The 15,460-nt window shown below is 33.7% G+C and overlaps 3 protein-coding genes and 1 pseudogene across 3 annotated transcripts; 2 read left to right on the plus strand and 2 right to left on the minus strand.

Moving 5' to 3' along the window:
- Positions 1–74: 74 nt before the first annotated feature.
- LOC123921642 lies at positions 75–965 on the minus strand. Its single transcript, XM_045974270.1, has one exon. It carries the CDS (start codon positions 868–870, stop codon positions 208–210), a length of 663 nt encoding a protein of 220 aa, XP_045830226.1. The 5' UTR covers positions 871–965; the 3' UTR covers positions 75–207.
- A 1,806-nt stretch (positions 966–2,771) lies between these two features.
- LOC123921641 (ATP-dependent DNA helicase DDX11) lies at positions 2,772–8,648 on the minus strand. The gene is made up of 9 exons (XM_045974269.1): positions 8,317–8,648; positions 7,609–8,187; positions 7,416–7,504; positions 6,275–6,628; positions 5,602–5,904; positions 5,244–5,495; positions 4,931–5,152; positions 4,036–4,609; positions 2,772–3,317 (listed from the first exon to the last, which is right to left on the minus strand). Exons 1-9 carry the CDS (start codon positions 8,450–8,452, stop codon positions 3,106–3,108), a joined length of 2,721 nt encoding a protein of 906 aa, XP_045830225.1. The 5' UTR covers positions 8,453–8,648; the 3' UTR covers positions 2,772–3,105.
- Positions 8,649–9,708: 1,060 nt separating this feature from the next.
- On the plus strand, positions 9,709–11,052 carry LOC123921643 (60S ribosomal protein L37-3). Its single transcript, XM_045974271.1, has 4 exons — positions 9,709–9,825; positions 9,922–10,057; positions 10,178–10,279; positions 10,821–11,052. The coding sequence occupies exons 1-4, from the start codon at positions 9,823–9,825 to the stop codon at positions 10,865–10,867; spliced, it is 288 nt and encodes a 95-aa protein (XP_045830227.1). The 5' UTR covers positions 9,709–9,822; the 3' UTR covers positions 10,868–11,052.
- Positions 11,053–12,217: 1,165 nt separating this feature from the next.
- Positions 12,218–14,962, plus strand: LOC123921645 (annotated as a pseudogene).
- The last annotated feature ends 498 nt before the right edge of the window (positions 14,963–15,460 follow it).

Raw genomic sequence — 15,460 nt, forward strand, 5'->3', positions numbered from 1 at the left:
AAGAAAGTTAGAAATTCATATATTGTAGGAGAACACAAAGCTCTAAGCAGTGGAAAAAAAATAAAGAAGAAAGCTTTAAACAAAACCAAATAGAGTAAATAGTACAGAAAACTGGATTGGAGGAAAACAAGACTAGAGATACAAATAGTGATGTAGAACTGGTTTTTCCTATATACTAGAACATGATTTGCATTGTGATTAAATGGTTTATCTTTTATATAACTGAATCGGACCGAGTCTTTCCTTTGAGCTTTTGAAGCTGACAGAGGGCTGTGGAACAATAAACTCCGAGTTTATGTCCCTGAAAAACTTGTCCACAATGTCTACATAAACCGGACTTTTAAGACGAGAATAGTAGTGAAGTGCTTCTTCTATGTCTAATACATGTTCAAGATCACCTGAATCCATCATATCCAATTCCTTCATCTTCTGTGCCAAGACATGAGCTCCTTTATTCGTGTTATCCTCCTTTTTCATCAGTTGTGATTGCGACGAGCTACTGTAGTTCATCATCTTCGCTTTTTCTGTTACATCATAAGTGCTTTTTTGTGGACTTTCCTTTGCAAAACACATGAAGTTTCCATTTCTTGCAGAATCTTCCATTGCAGGCTCTTTTGACTTGGATATGTTGATGTTATTGTTACCAACCTTCTTCATTTTGCTGAGATCAGACTGTAAGAGATCATAAAACTCATTGTAGAATTGGTCACTTGCATAAGCTTTTGCATTGTCCATATTACAAAGGTGTGGACCAAAGGAAATTGATCTTGGAAGTTTTTGGTACCCTCCAGAGAAAAGAGACCTGAAATTTTTTAGACTTCTGTGAAAGAAACGTTTGGTCTTGTGAATGGTTTTTCTTAGATGAACCATTGTGGTTATACTATGAAAGGGTATGTGTGGCTTTCTCTAAGTGGCTCTATCTTCTAGAGCTGTCAATAGTTTTAATCTGGTTTAGCTCTTGTTGTAATCTGGTTTATGTCCCTATCAGCATGTGGCTATATGATAATATAAAAATTGAAGGGTATGTTTGATTTTTGTTTTTGTTTATATTTTTAATCATAAAAATGTCATTTTTGTTTTCTATTTTCAATGTTTTATAATTATTTATTAATTAAAAGTAAAAGTAAGAAATAAATACAGAGAATGAAGACAAAGATCAAACAATGGCTCTAGATTTTGTCCATGTCATGGTGGTGGTTACTCTGTTGAAGATACTTAAAGAAAAGTTTACAAGTTTGAGGATTTTGATATTTTGAGTTCCAGATTATAAAAGCATTGGTTCTTGTTTAAGCAAAGTGATGTTAAAATGTCTGGCACAGTAATAGTAGATTATTAACAGATTAAAATAATAACTTGCTTACTTAAAATAGCAAAGTTGGTTCTATAGTAAGAAAGTAATCACACACAAGAACACAAAAACTCACTCTTACTCTACTCGATACGCTTTCAGCTCAACCCACTTTGCTATGCTACGATCGAGTGTCTGCCAACTTATCAGCGAATATGTATAGAGATACTTCTTACTATAACGTCTAATTAGATCGGTCAGTCTCGAATAAGATTAACTTTGATGCGAGGACACATATTAATGCACCTCCAAAGCAGATTCATACTCACTTTTTTTTAACAGAAAATTCAGTATGTATCACTGCAAATAATTAATGGCATATATTCTATAGTCAGAAAAACTTGTTTACATTTTGTAAAAATAAAGATGCATGGTCCACATTCTATAAGTAAGGTTGGCAATAGGAAGAGAGCATTCCATTTACTGCAATGAATGTTGTCACTATTGTACACTTGCCATTGTTTCCATTATACTCTCACTCACCCACCACTTTCCTATATTATGAAGTTAAAAGCGACTACTCTTTAAACATATTGGCATTATCTGTTGCTTTCTTGAAAACTTGTGTCCACTGGAAAGCTACTGTACTCTGTCTACTGACATTAACTTTGGAAGCACAAACATAAGTTATAAAGACCAAACATGAGGATGTCCATGATTTGACAAACTCATACTAAACATGAATCATGTACAATTCATGAATTATTTCAAAGTCATAGATTAATTACTTTGTATAGTTGTAAATTTGTAATAAGACTGCATGCTAATAACAGGAGGGAAAAAAAATTACAGTGTTAGGGTAACACACTCTCCTTCCTAAGTAGTAATTATTTTAGTTTTAGTAAGTTTTTATCTTTAACAAAAAAAAATGGTTTCTTAATCTACAAATAATGACATAGACTAACTACTTTCAAGATCTGAAATACACTTCAAGGATTGTTCTCTTCCAAATAGTGATTTTCACACAAGAATGACCACACACATTAAACTAAGTTATCTAAACTGTTTATCAGTTGGACCACAACAGTTTGATAAAGATAAAACAAATACATATACTTCTACCCATGTAATATACACTTTGTATTTAGTCAGTAAAATAAATGATATGATACAAACATTATAGCACTAATTCTAACATAAATTGCAGAGACTAAAATTATAATATTAAGAACTGAATAAACTTATATACTTCAGATATTCAAACTACAAGCAATTCTTTAGAGGCTAAAATCAAAACTAGTGTAAGATGACATTTAAGCCGTAAATTATTTATATCATTAGCTAACTTTTTCTACCTAATTAATCTCATCTAAAATTTATATATTTTATTATTTAATATTGAACATTGAAATATCACATGTTATGTACTTACAACCTGCTAGCCTAAGTGGTAAGGAGGTATAATTCCTTAGTAAATAAGGTCTTGTGTCAAATGTTATATTTACAACCATATCTTACCATTGAATGGCAAATACATTGCTTGTTTATGATACATCCACCGAACACAAAATCAACTACTAAATATCTAATGAGGCTATGAACATGATGATAAAAGTCAATTGAAACTGTTGTATAATTTCTCTTTGTTCTTCCTTTTTGTGAAGTGTAAAAATTATAAAACCAAATGAGAATTGTGTTATAAATGAATGTTATCTCCGCGTCCTTTTGCACTCTAAAAGGGGACTTATAATTAGATACATGCGTAACATAATTATAATATAATGGAGATCATGGATTTGCAAGATCTGTAGCAGTGACTATTGGCAACATGTCTTTTTGAGTTTGAAAAACTGATGCAGCGACCTATGCACTTCACCATAGTTTTTGGTAGAAGTAACGAGGCGATCTTTTATCCAATTGGGGAGCTTGGTGGTTGGGTGGGTAAAACTCCGTTTTGAGGAATCAGATGCATACCTTGTGTCAACCAATAAAATAGCTGCATAATCATTGATGTGACGAATTGCTCTACCTAAAACAATAAACAAGCATTTATCAGTGAAAAAAGGTTAGTGGAAAACTACTATATTAAGATTTGGATGGGTACACATGGTAGATAGGTGCTAGGTACACGATGCACATCATACAGGAAATCCAGAAAGATTCTAAGTAATTACTAGTAAACTATTGAGTTTTAGAGATGGGCAATTCAATACAGAGGTTGAACTCTCACTGTATGCAGGATCTTACTGGATCTGCATTCACAAAAAGCACGAAGTTACATGCATTAATTGATCTTGACCAACAATTTGAGATTGTTTGGTCCATATTACGCCTCCACCAAATCATCTTTAAATAATTTTCACAGTTGCTTTGAGACCGGACAGTCAAGATCAATAAATGCATCGCATATTTACTGTGCAAAACCAAATCTTACTCGAGACTACAATGTCATTTGATAGAACTACCAGTTTCATCTTTAAAATTGTAGGCATCAAGCAATTTTGTGCCTGTGACGAAATTACACAATGATCTTAAGATAAAAATCTTTTATCGCATTAGTTTTTTGGAGTATGTCGCTTTTGTCTATGCCATTGTCTCTGAAGGGCTAATGTGATAAAATCCATTCATCTTATTTTTCAACTAACAATTTAAACTAGTGAGAAGTCAATTCCACCAATCAGTGCTTAATCTCTTGAGAGATCTATACTCCATAAAATTACCTATTTAAGGTTATCGTAAGCACGTACCTATTGATTGATTTACAGCTTTCATGCAGAGATTCTCGTAATACTCCTTTCCCCTGTGACTGCTATTTCTTAATATGCTAAAACCACCTTGTATATCTCCTCCGTATACATCATAACTAGCAGAAATTCCAGGATTGTCAAGGGATTTGGAATTTTTAAAACCATCGATGTGTTTTATCCTCTCCAATAACTCAATGTCAGAAGGGCTAGCATATGGTAGACCAACCATGATTACGCATCGACCCATCCCATCACTCAAGTTGATCCCTTCAGATAACTTTGCACCAACGACAGCAAGGAGTACTGCACCAGTATGAGATGCTTGGTTTACTTCTGAAGTCACACTTGATGGAGAATAAATGGTATCTTTATATTCCTTGAGAACAGATTCAACGTCCATGTTGTTTCTAGGCTCTCTAAAGACACGCTTCCTCTTTGTAATCCTTGCAAGGATGTCAGAAGACTCCCAGTTTTCATAGACTCTACTTTCATAATCAAAAGAAGGGAAGAAGACTACAATTCCTTGGGGAACTACAGACACCAAGTTGCATAACAAGAGACCTAATTCTCGCATCTGTAAAGCACAATATGCACCATAATAAGTCATTTTCCACATTTATTGGTTGATGCATTGATTTGAGATCATATGGTACTCAGAAGACATAGTTCTCATTGGGTACTCAAAAGACGCAGTTCTCATTTTTTATATATATAAAAGTTTCATGTATTGTGGCATTTCTTTTCTGCCATGCAAAACAATTAATCCAAATTTTGTGTTAACTATTAAAATAATTTTGGTTTCTGTTGTTCTATCAAAAATCAATTTCTGTTCTGTTTTTCTTTTGAAAATTTTTTTAGCTATAATAATGGTAGATGAGAGCAATGGCATGCTCACCATATCTGCTGAGCTCCTGGAGCTGTAGCTAAAATCGAAGGAGCGGCCACTAGGCCCACGGGAAACTGCGATTGGCATAATGCTCTCTGGCGGCACAATATGACCACAAGAAAAGAAGTGCAGTTGATTTGATTGTAACCATGGAAAGAGTCTCTCCCTTGTCTCTTCTATTGGCTGAAGTGTTCCGCCTACTAACACGACGGCATGTGCTTCATCTACAATCTATTGAAAGTTTCAAAGTTATTATTTTTTTTGTTCATTATTTGTAAGGAAAAACACATGCACTATAAAGTTCTTTCTAATTACGGCAAACCTCGGAGAAAATCTTCTCTGCACTGAGCATAACATATTTAATATATCTTCCTTGACCTTGTTTCCTGAAGCTTGTTGAACTAGACCTGGAAATTATTATCCTTCCATCACTGTCCTTGTTTACCAGTGATAGCAACATGTCAGCTAATGCCTGAAAAGCAGACTGACAGCTTCCATCTTCACCATGTTCCCCTGTTACATTAAGTGCTGATACCTTCTCCAAGGTAGCCATCTTTTCTCCATAGCCACTAACCTGAAAGTCGAGTAAACATTTACAACAAAACGACAACATAAAAATTCAATAGCATCACGCAGCATTCTGTCAAAAGAAAATGTAAAAATTTGGTAGTGAGATTCACCTTGTGCATGATATTGCTTTCCTTTATGTACTTTACCAATTTGACCAAGTTGATATTGTCTATATTTAGTTCAAATAAAAAATCGTTGATGGCCATAGTAAAATCAGAGGCCCTCCTTTCTTCAGAAGCCTGTTCTATATCACGACATGAATCTATGAGATTTCCATCTTTCTCGTTGAGTAGTACCCGGAGAAATGCTTGTATGAGGACCATCAGAGTTTGAATATATCTCCTATTAGCAGCTCCCAAAAGGTTCCGGAATCTCACAAAGTACCGCTCCACATGACGATGCACATTCTCTAGCTGTACAAACAGATAACTATCATCTTAACAATGATTGGGAAAATAAAAACCAAACATAAAAAAAAACTACTGTCTAAATGAAATAACTCATGTAATGTCTAACACTAAAGATACATCAATTGACCACTACATGTATCAAGATACGATTGAAAATAATTAATGTCCCTTCGTTTTATAGGCTTTTCAAATCAATCACCCCAAATGGATCCTTGCCTTAGTTAATTTGTTGGCCCACTCACAAATCCCCAAAAAAGAAATACAAAGTATTCTGATTGCTGATGCAAATGCATATGACAAGTTTCTACAAGCTTTTAAAAGAAACTAGTAAAACTTCAACCAAGGTAGGTAGAGATGGAAATGACAAACATACCTGTGATAAAGTAATTTTGGAGTCATACATATTGATGAGTGAATCGGCCAAATTATGAGCCTCGTCTATTATAACAATGTTCGATTTCAAATTCAGACCAAGTGCTTCACGAGATGATTTTGAAAGAAGAGATTGATATGGAAGGACCACAAGATCAACTTTCCGAACCATGCTTCTAGAGCCATAGTAAGGACAAGTTCCCATAGTTCTACCAAGGTTAGCAAGATCTTCAATATCCAAAGGCCCTTGTTGAGATACCTCGTCCCTGAATTCTTTTTGTAGTCTATGTTTTTTAAGCATCGGGCAACCAGAGGAGGCCTTTGTTCTGCGTGCTCCTGTACCTACTCTTATGTTCTGCAAGTAAGAATAAGCATTATTTATTTAAGAGACATTGGTGCCAAACTCTATTAAGTTAACTTTTCAATTGTAAATTTTTTGTAACACTAAGTAGTGAAAGCTGAGTAGGATTCTAAGCAGCTCAGTTAGCAAAGGTTAGAAATATGGTTTGATCTTCAATTTTATATTTCTAAATACAACCTTTTGTTTTTGGGTTATTCAGCAACGCACACAAACCAATATTTCAATAAAGCACCAATAATAAAGGTTCATTAACATATATCCTCCTGGAAAAAAATAGTAAATGTAGAAGCCATGTTCAAGGGAAAAAAATCAAGCATCCATAATCTTGAGCATAATCTTCTCATTTCAAATGAAGAAGACACACACAAATTCACTTTTCTATTACTATTGACAGAGTCAAGCATGCAGAATGGTATCACAAATATCCTCCATTATAATGAAGGCATTAAGCCATTGCCAATATTAAGCTTCTACATGCATGTTCCAAAAGACAATAATAGATCTTTAGGCCAAGTTTAAACCACCATCTAGTGTATGTAAGCTTCTCAGTCAAAATAAGTAATGGTTCTTTCCTGACAAAAAGTTTTAGTAAGCTTGTAGATGTTGATAGAGAAGTTAAACAAAAGAACTTTTGAAAAAAAAAATTAAAATGCATAATACGAGAAACCATTATTATCAAAGCTCATAGTTCTTGTGATATTTATGTTTTCATGAATGACTAACAAGTTTATCCAAACTACCTCATAGTCCCTCCATATTCTAAAATCCAAACCTCACACACCTTAACTTTTGTAGCATCATTTTTCTTTTTCTTTTGGAGTTCCAAGCATCTCTCATTTATGCGAGTCGAATTTCCAAGTGCAAGTACTTCTGTAAAACACACAACACAAACATTTTTCACAAAATCAACATAACCGAGTAACCAAAAGGAGAATAAAAAAAAACCTTCCAAATTAAGCAAAATTATTCCAAACCTTGATTAATACAAAGATTTTTCCTGGAACCTAAACTCACAACATCAATCTCATCAGCAAACACCGTCTTCCTCAACTCCTTTACGAACTGTGAAAGCTGTGAATGTGTCCTACTACAAAAATAAACCTTCAACTTCTTCTCCTCTTCCTCCTCCTCATCATCATCACCAGACTCGTCTTCACTCGAAGAACTAAAACTACTTTTACTCGCTTTCCTCTTTGACACTACACTAGTACCCTCAACTTTCTCATCTTCACTCTCATATTCTTCAAGTAAAAACTCATCTTCATCATCACCCACTTCATCAATTTTCTTCTTCAAATCACCAATATTCTTTTTCCTACAATCATTATCAGATTTTCCTAACACAGCCCTAAATTTCTCCTTCTTAATCTTTCTTTTTACCTCTTTCTGATCATTATTGTTAACAACAAAATCTCTCATCCAATCAGGTTCATCATCCAAACCCTCATTCTTCCCACTCATTAACCCTAGAGCTTTTTCTTCTTCTTGTTGTCGTCGCCGATCAACCACCCATTGCAATGCACTACAAATTACACTCATGGTTTTTCCAGTACCTTTAAGATTATAAATTTACAACAAAAAAGACAATAAAAATCTCAATTTTAATTTTTTGAACTTTGACAAAAATTATATAGAAAAAATGAAAAAACGTAAATTGAATTGAAAAAAGAGTATAATGTTACCAGTTGGGCTTTCTAACATGGAGATGCCACCTTGATTGAGAGATTGATAAAGGGCGTTCATGAAATCGATTTGAATAGAATAGGGTTTGAAAGGGAACGCTGAGAAATTGGGGTTTTCTTGTTGATTTTTGTTCATTTTGGATTATGGTTGTTTGTAGTTGGAAAATTGGGGTTTTGTTATTCTTTCTTAGTAGTTGCGAATAAGGATTAAGGAATGTAATGTAAGTAGTAGTAGTAGCTAATGATGTTTGTCTTTTTCATTGCAACTTCAATCCACTCTTCGCGCCACTCCCATGGCGGCAACTTTTTCATTACATTTGTTGCTTGAAGTTAATTTTATTAGGTACTACTCAGCTTATTTTTGGAGTTTTACACGAAGATTAAGAAATGATAAGTAAATGCATTTTACCATAAGAGAAAATATATTTGATTAATGTTTTAACTTTTGTAAGAGTGCAAATGATAAAGTATCACTAAATGTGCATTGGTTTCTTAAGAGAACAAAAGTTTTGGGACAAAATAAAAAAGATAAAAAGACTAAAGATTTGGGACCGAGGAGTATCATTTATGTCGAGGAAAACCATCATTTTAGATTTTTTTTTTTTAAGTGTAACCCGATTTTACATTGATTTTTGGATGTATTAAAATTCTAAATGCATTTTTAAGATATCATTTGATATTGATTTTGTGATTAAATTGATCAACAAATATTTCTTTTTTACAAAAAAAATGATCAACAAATATTAATAAAATAGACATTGCAAATTTTTTTTAAATAATAAAAGATTGTGTCACAATAAATTACACATTTTAACACTAAAGTGTCCAACATTCACTACTTAAAGGAATGAAATAAATGAATAACATTTTAAAACCTCGTATGTAGGTTAAAAAACTAAAGGACCAAAAGGTGATTTAGCCATAATTCACAATTCACATGGACAAAAAAATATGTCAAGGAACAAGAAACCGAGTTTTTTTTTTTGTTACAAACCAAGAGACCGAGTGAGAATAACGTGGGGAATAAAAAATGAATTGGTCTAAATGGTGAGAAATTTGAATCCCTCGAGTAAGCGATTAATATTCAACCTCTAATTTTTGTGCATAGGAAAAATTCACTTGGAAGGGAGAAAATTCATCTTCAGGCGAGATTAGTCACTACTAAAGAAAATTAAAAACCATGTTTTTACTATAGCAACTTAAAAACTTAGTACATTAATATAATACAATAACCTAAAAAAAGAAAAACTAAAGAAGTGTGGTACAAAATTAAATAGGTTCTTTTATAAACAAATAAAAGAAAAATGAAAAAAAGAAATTTAGTCACAAAAGAAAAGAATTGCAGGTGCAGAAAGCAAAATATTTTATATGAAAAAGCAACCGGGTCAAAATCAAAGCCCAAATGTAGAAAAATGAAACCCAAAACCCATTAAATTTTCATATAAATTATCTTTCATCACAACGCAGCCACTGTGATTAGGGTTTGCGACGTAACCTTCTTCTACAATGGTATTCAAAGTTTCTCTCTTTTTCGATCGAAAACCTAATTTCATTTCAATGTTTGATTTCTGAATCTGAAATTGTGTTATTGAATGATGATTTCAGGGTAAGGGAACAGGTAGTTTCGGTAAGAGAAGGAACAAGACTCACACACTCTGTGTTAGGTGTGGCCGTCGCAGTTTCCATCTCCAGAAGAGTCGCTGCTCAGCATGTGCTTATCCAGCTGCCCGAGTCAGGAAATGTAAGTTTTTTAGGTTTTTGAGAACTGGGTTTGTGTCAAAATTTGATTTTTTTTGTTTTTGTTTTTGTTTTTAGATTTGGGTTTGAAATTTGAATTTTTGTTGTGAATGAATGGTTTTAGATAACTGGAGTGAGAAGGCTATTAGGAGAAAGACTACCGGGACTGGTAGGATGAGGTACTTGCGTAATGTTCCTCGCAGATTCAAGAGTGGATTCAGAGAAGGTATTGTTTGTTTAACTTTGTTGTTTTGTATTTGGTTTTACTAGAATGAGCAACTCTAGAATGTAATTTAATTAATTAACTGATATTGATTTAACCATTGATTAGTAGTAAATCGTTAGATGAATAGCTGTTGAGCTAAACAAGTCAAATGCACCTTCTTTTTTTTTTGGCCTTTTACTTTTCTAGAATCATAAACTTTGGAATTTGATGTAATCATGTAATGTTAATGCTAAATGCTAATATTAGTTGTTTGTTGTTTTTGGGGAGCTAAATCAATAAATAAACAAATGAAATGTTAACTTTTGTATGTGCTGTCTTGTACCTCTGCTAATTTAGGGGGAGCTAAATTGTTTGTTTGATAAGTGTAATCAATTTTTGTGGATTTTTTTCTTTCTATATGATTTTTTTTAGGTAATTTGTTCATTGTTATAAGTGTATTGTTTATGTGATTTTGTTATTATGATGATTTTAGAAGAGGTTAATCTCTATAGTTCTATTTGTTGTGTTTGTGTTATTAATATGATGGTATTTTTGAATTCAGGTACTGAAGCTGCACCCAGGAAGAAGGGAGCAGCTGCATCTGCCTAAGCCTTTGAAATATTGTTTTTTGATGGCCTAATTTTAGTGTTTAAGTTTTTGTGTTGGAACAAGGATCTTTGGAACATTATTCTCTGTAGTTTTAATTTTTCCGTCTTTTAATGAATTGGATTATTATGTTACAACACCAGTATTGTATGACAATTTTGTTGTTCATTGAGTATTTTTGAGTTGGATATTGTTGTTCATTGCTTTAGTCCTTTCATTGAGTTTTTTCTATCATAACTCTTCTTTTGTTTGTTGCTGTACTTGAAGTTTTAACTCCTTTAGAATAATCCTATTATTTTACATGTTGTACATTCATCGGTACATTAATCCATTGTTAACAAGTTATGAAATTGTCGAGTTTCTCTCATCTGAATGAATAGTTGTATTTTTTACTTGTAAATACTGTCAAATTCTCCTATATTGGTGATTTTCTTTAAATCAAAGAAATATTTGAATTGTTACCATCTTCCTGTCCCGGGAATACAGGTAATTGAAAACAGATTACTATTCCAAACCTAATTCTTTAAGATTTCTATTTCGATGAACTGGTTACCACCAACCTTTTCGAAATAGGAAATAGTTTTTCATAGAATCCCCGCATCATCTGTCAATTATTTAATCAATTTTTTCATAGAATCCACCAAACTTTTTTTGGAATACTAAAAAGATTATATATATATATTTTCTTATTTACCGGGATTCTGAAAAGAATCTGAAATCTAAAAATTCAAATCAGAAGAATAAAAAAAAGTTGCTTTTTGATTATTTATATTTCGTGTAAAACTATTCAACAAATTTTGAAACCAGTTATAGGCTTGTGAGATTTGAGGCTTCTCTATAATGGACCTGATAAATATATTCACTTTTGTTTTATACCAGTTATGTTTTTTTGCTCAAATAGTTGCATTTCTCTTAACTCAAATACCAGTTATATTCAATTTTAGTAAAATGTTATAAGGTGATGCTGTTGTATCAATTAATTGGAGTAGTGCATGGTTTCTAAACGTTTCCTTCTATTAGTAATGTTTTCTCTATGCAAAACTGTCATAACATGAATGACTGTTACATTGTAGTGAAGGCATAGCTTCTTCCGGTAGTTGTTGCATCATCGTGTGTTAAGCTGGCCGTGATGTTGGTGCAATCGGTTAAAATGAACTACATATGGTAGATCTTCAAGCATCAACAATAGTCATCTTTGGCTCTGTTGATCTTTACTTTTATTTTTCTCTCTTTTATCATGGCGAGTCAGCTTTAGTTGTCGATTAGTTTGCTGGAGCCCTCTCATCAGCGATGATTTTGTTGTGGAGCAGTGGCAAAGCGGGCTGCCCGTCCAAGAATGTAAAGAGAAAAAACAAAGTTGGATAAATATATGAAGCATATATTGTACCCAACAGAAATATATGAAGCACATGATTAAGAATTTAAGACAACATTCAAATTAAGACAACACAAGTTAGGGATAAGACTATGGTTTTGGTTGGCAAATTTAGAAACATAGATATTTTACACAACACAATTCACTTCACTTCACCCTTAAACCCTCACATGCTCCGATGGTGGCTTTTGCTAAACCCTCTCAACTCCATCATCCTCAAAAACACCACCACCCTATTATTCCAACCACTTTCATCAACCCAAAGTTCAAATCTTTCACTTCCACAAAAACCCTTAACACAAATTCTGTCACCACCACAATCACTTCATCAATTAGTAACAACAATCCAAATTATCATATTTGTCAATTATCCCTTATTGGGAACTTAGATAGTGCTATGAGTTACTTAGAAACCATGCATGAAGTTAATGTTTCAATTGAAGAAGATTCATATATTGCTTTAGTACGTTTATGTGATTGGAAAAGAGCTAGAAAAGAAGGTTCTAAGGTTTATTCTTATGTTAGGAAATCTTTTATGATGACCCATTTGAGTCATAAGCTTGGAAATGCACTTTTGAGTTTTGAGTATGTTTGTTAGGTTTGTGAATTTAGTTGATGCTTGGTATGTGTTTGGTAAAATGCCCGAGAGGAATTTGTTTTCTTGGAATGTTTTGGTTGGTGGTTATGCTAAAGGTGGATTTTTTTATAAGGCTTTGAATCTCTATGGTAGGATGTTGTGGGTTGGTGTTAGGCCCGATGTTTATACTTTTCCTTGTGTTTTGAGGACATGTGGTGGTGTTCCTGATTTGGTTAAGGGGAAAGAGATTCATGTTCATGTTTTGTGATTTGTGATTCATGTATGTGAAATGTGGTGATATTGATACTGCTAGGTTGGTGTTTGATAAAATGGATAAAAAAGATAAGATTTCATGGAATGCGATGATTGCTGGTGTTTCGAAAATGAAGTGTGTTTGGGGTTGAGATTGTTTTGCAGGATGATTGAATATCCGGTTGAGCCGAATTTGATGACTATGACGAGTGTGATTACTGCTTGTGAGCTTATAGGTGATGAGAGATTGGGGAGGGAGATTCATGGTTATGTTATGAGAACTAGGTTCTCGGTTTATAATTCGTTGAGTCAGATGTACTCATCTGTTGGACTTGTCGAGTAAGCTGAAAAGTTTCCTCTCAAACAGAATGCAGAGATGTGGTGTCATGGACTGCAATGATATTGGGTTACGAGAATAATTTGATGAATAAAAAGGCTCTTGAGACATATAAAGAGATGGAAGTGCCGGATGAAATCACCATCGCGGATGTACTTTCTGCTTGTTCTTGTTTGTGCGATTTAGATACGGGGACAAACCTTCATGAGGTGGCCAAGAAGACAGGGCTCATTTTTTATGCTATAGCTGCAAATGCACTCATTGACATGTATGCCAAGTGTAAATGCATTGACAAAGCTTTAGGAGTTTTCCACTCATTTCGCTACAAGAATATTATATCTTGGACATCTATTACCCTTGGCCTTCAGGATCAATAACCGATGCTTTGACGCTTTGTTTTCTTTAAGGAGATGATGTCAGACAAAACCCGAACTCGGTTACTTTAGTTTGTATCTTGTCTGCATGTGCTAGAATAGGAGCTTCGAAATGTGGAAAAGAGATCCATGCTTATGCATTGTGAGAACTGGAGTAAGTTGTGATGTTTCCACATGGAACATTTTGCTAACTGGATATGCTGATTGTGGGAAAGGAACACTTGCTACTGTGCTTTTTCGAAGAATGGTGGAGTCAAATGTCGTTCCTGATGAAATTACATTTATATACACTTCTTATGTGCTTTTTCGACAGCATGAAATAAAAGTACTCTATTAAACCTAATATTGCTGCTCCATGGATTGCTTTCTTATGCTATTTGTGTGAGGGGATTAGAATCAGAAAATCTTCCTTTTATGTTGTGTCTCTTTGCTTGGACGATTTGGTGGGAGGTATATCGTTGGTTTTGGGTTGTTAAGGTGTTGTTGGAGAGTCTTATTTCCCACTTTAAAAGTTTTCTTTCATCAATAACAAGGGAAAGAAGATTCATAAGGGTGCTGTCTTGTTGGTATGGCATGCGGTGCTAGGTTTTGTGGCGGATTAGGAACGACACGATTTTTTCCGACAAATGCTTCAGATTGAAAGAGTTGGTTTAAAGGATTAAATGTTTATCTTGAAAATGGTTGTTGGCTAGGAAATCGCCCGCCTTATTTGCTTTACGAGTGGAGTGTTAACCGATTACATTCTATAACTAGATAGTTAGATAGAGTACTGAAATGTAGTTTTTTTGCTGAGGTGAATTGAGCATCTCTTGTACTTTTTTCTTATTGCTCTCTCTCACTTCATGTTCTCGGTTCTTCCCTCATCACTCAAAGCCTACCACACCACTACCCATCACAGTGAAATGTTCCTCCATTGTTGCCACATAATAGAATTTTCTACCTTTCCCTCTCATACCTTTTGGTAACTATAGGCATTTTGTAGAGCCAGACAAGTGAGAAAAAAGATAAAAATGGAGGGAAATAAGATGAGAGATAGAAAGGTAGGGAAAGGTAGAGGGAATTTCACTCCTTAAAGGTAGAGGATCCCTACCAACTACATTATTGCAAGCTTAGTTCATCCTCTTTCAAAAACTCTCAACTCACATGAATCAATCATTCGCAGAACTAGTTGTTTCCTTAAATTTTTGTTCATCCACAATGTTCATTTTCTTTAATTAATGATGATTTAATTTACTCTGATGATTCGTTGAAAGAAAACACAAAAAATGTTTAAATTTTTTTTTTTAGAAAAAGATGAAAAAAAATATTTTATTTCAAATATGATGGTGGAGGTAGTTTTTTTTTTTTTTTTTAATGATGGTGGAGGTAGCCAATTTTTATTTTTATTTTTTATTTTCAAAAGCAATGGTGTATATTGCCTTTCATTGTATCAATTAATGATGGAATTGAATGAGCAAAATTTGTACGTCTATGCTAATAAAAATTTCTCTAACCAACACATTAAGCTCGAGTGGTTAATGAACTCTCCTTAAGACAAATTGTTTGGGAGAATCTGAATTCGATTTCTGGTGGGAACAATTCTTGGCTAGATTTTACTTACCTCGCGGCAAAACTCTTGTTTTAGCGGCTTTGATAGATATATGCAACAGGTTGACAATGGGAAGCGGGAACTGACATCCAT

This window comes from Trifolium pratense, linkage group LG4 (assembly GCF_020283565.1).
Source record: "Trifolium pratense cultivar HEN17-A07 linkage group LG4, ARS_RC_1.1, whole genome shotgun sequence".
In the NCBI taxonomy this organism is placed as follows: domain Eukaryota; kingdom Viridiplantae; phylum Streptophyta; class Magnoliopsida; order Fabales; family Fabaceae; genus Trifolium; species Trifolium pratense.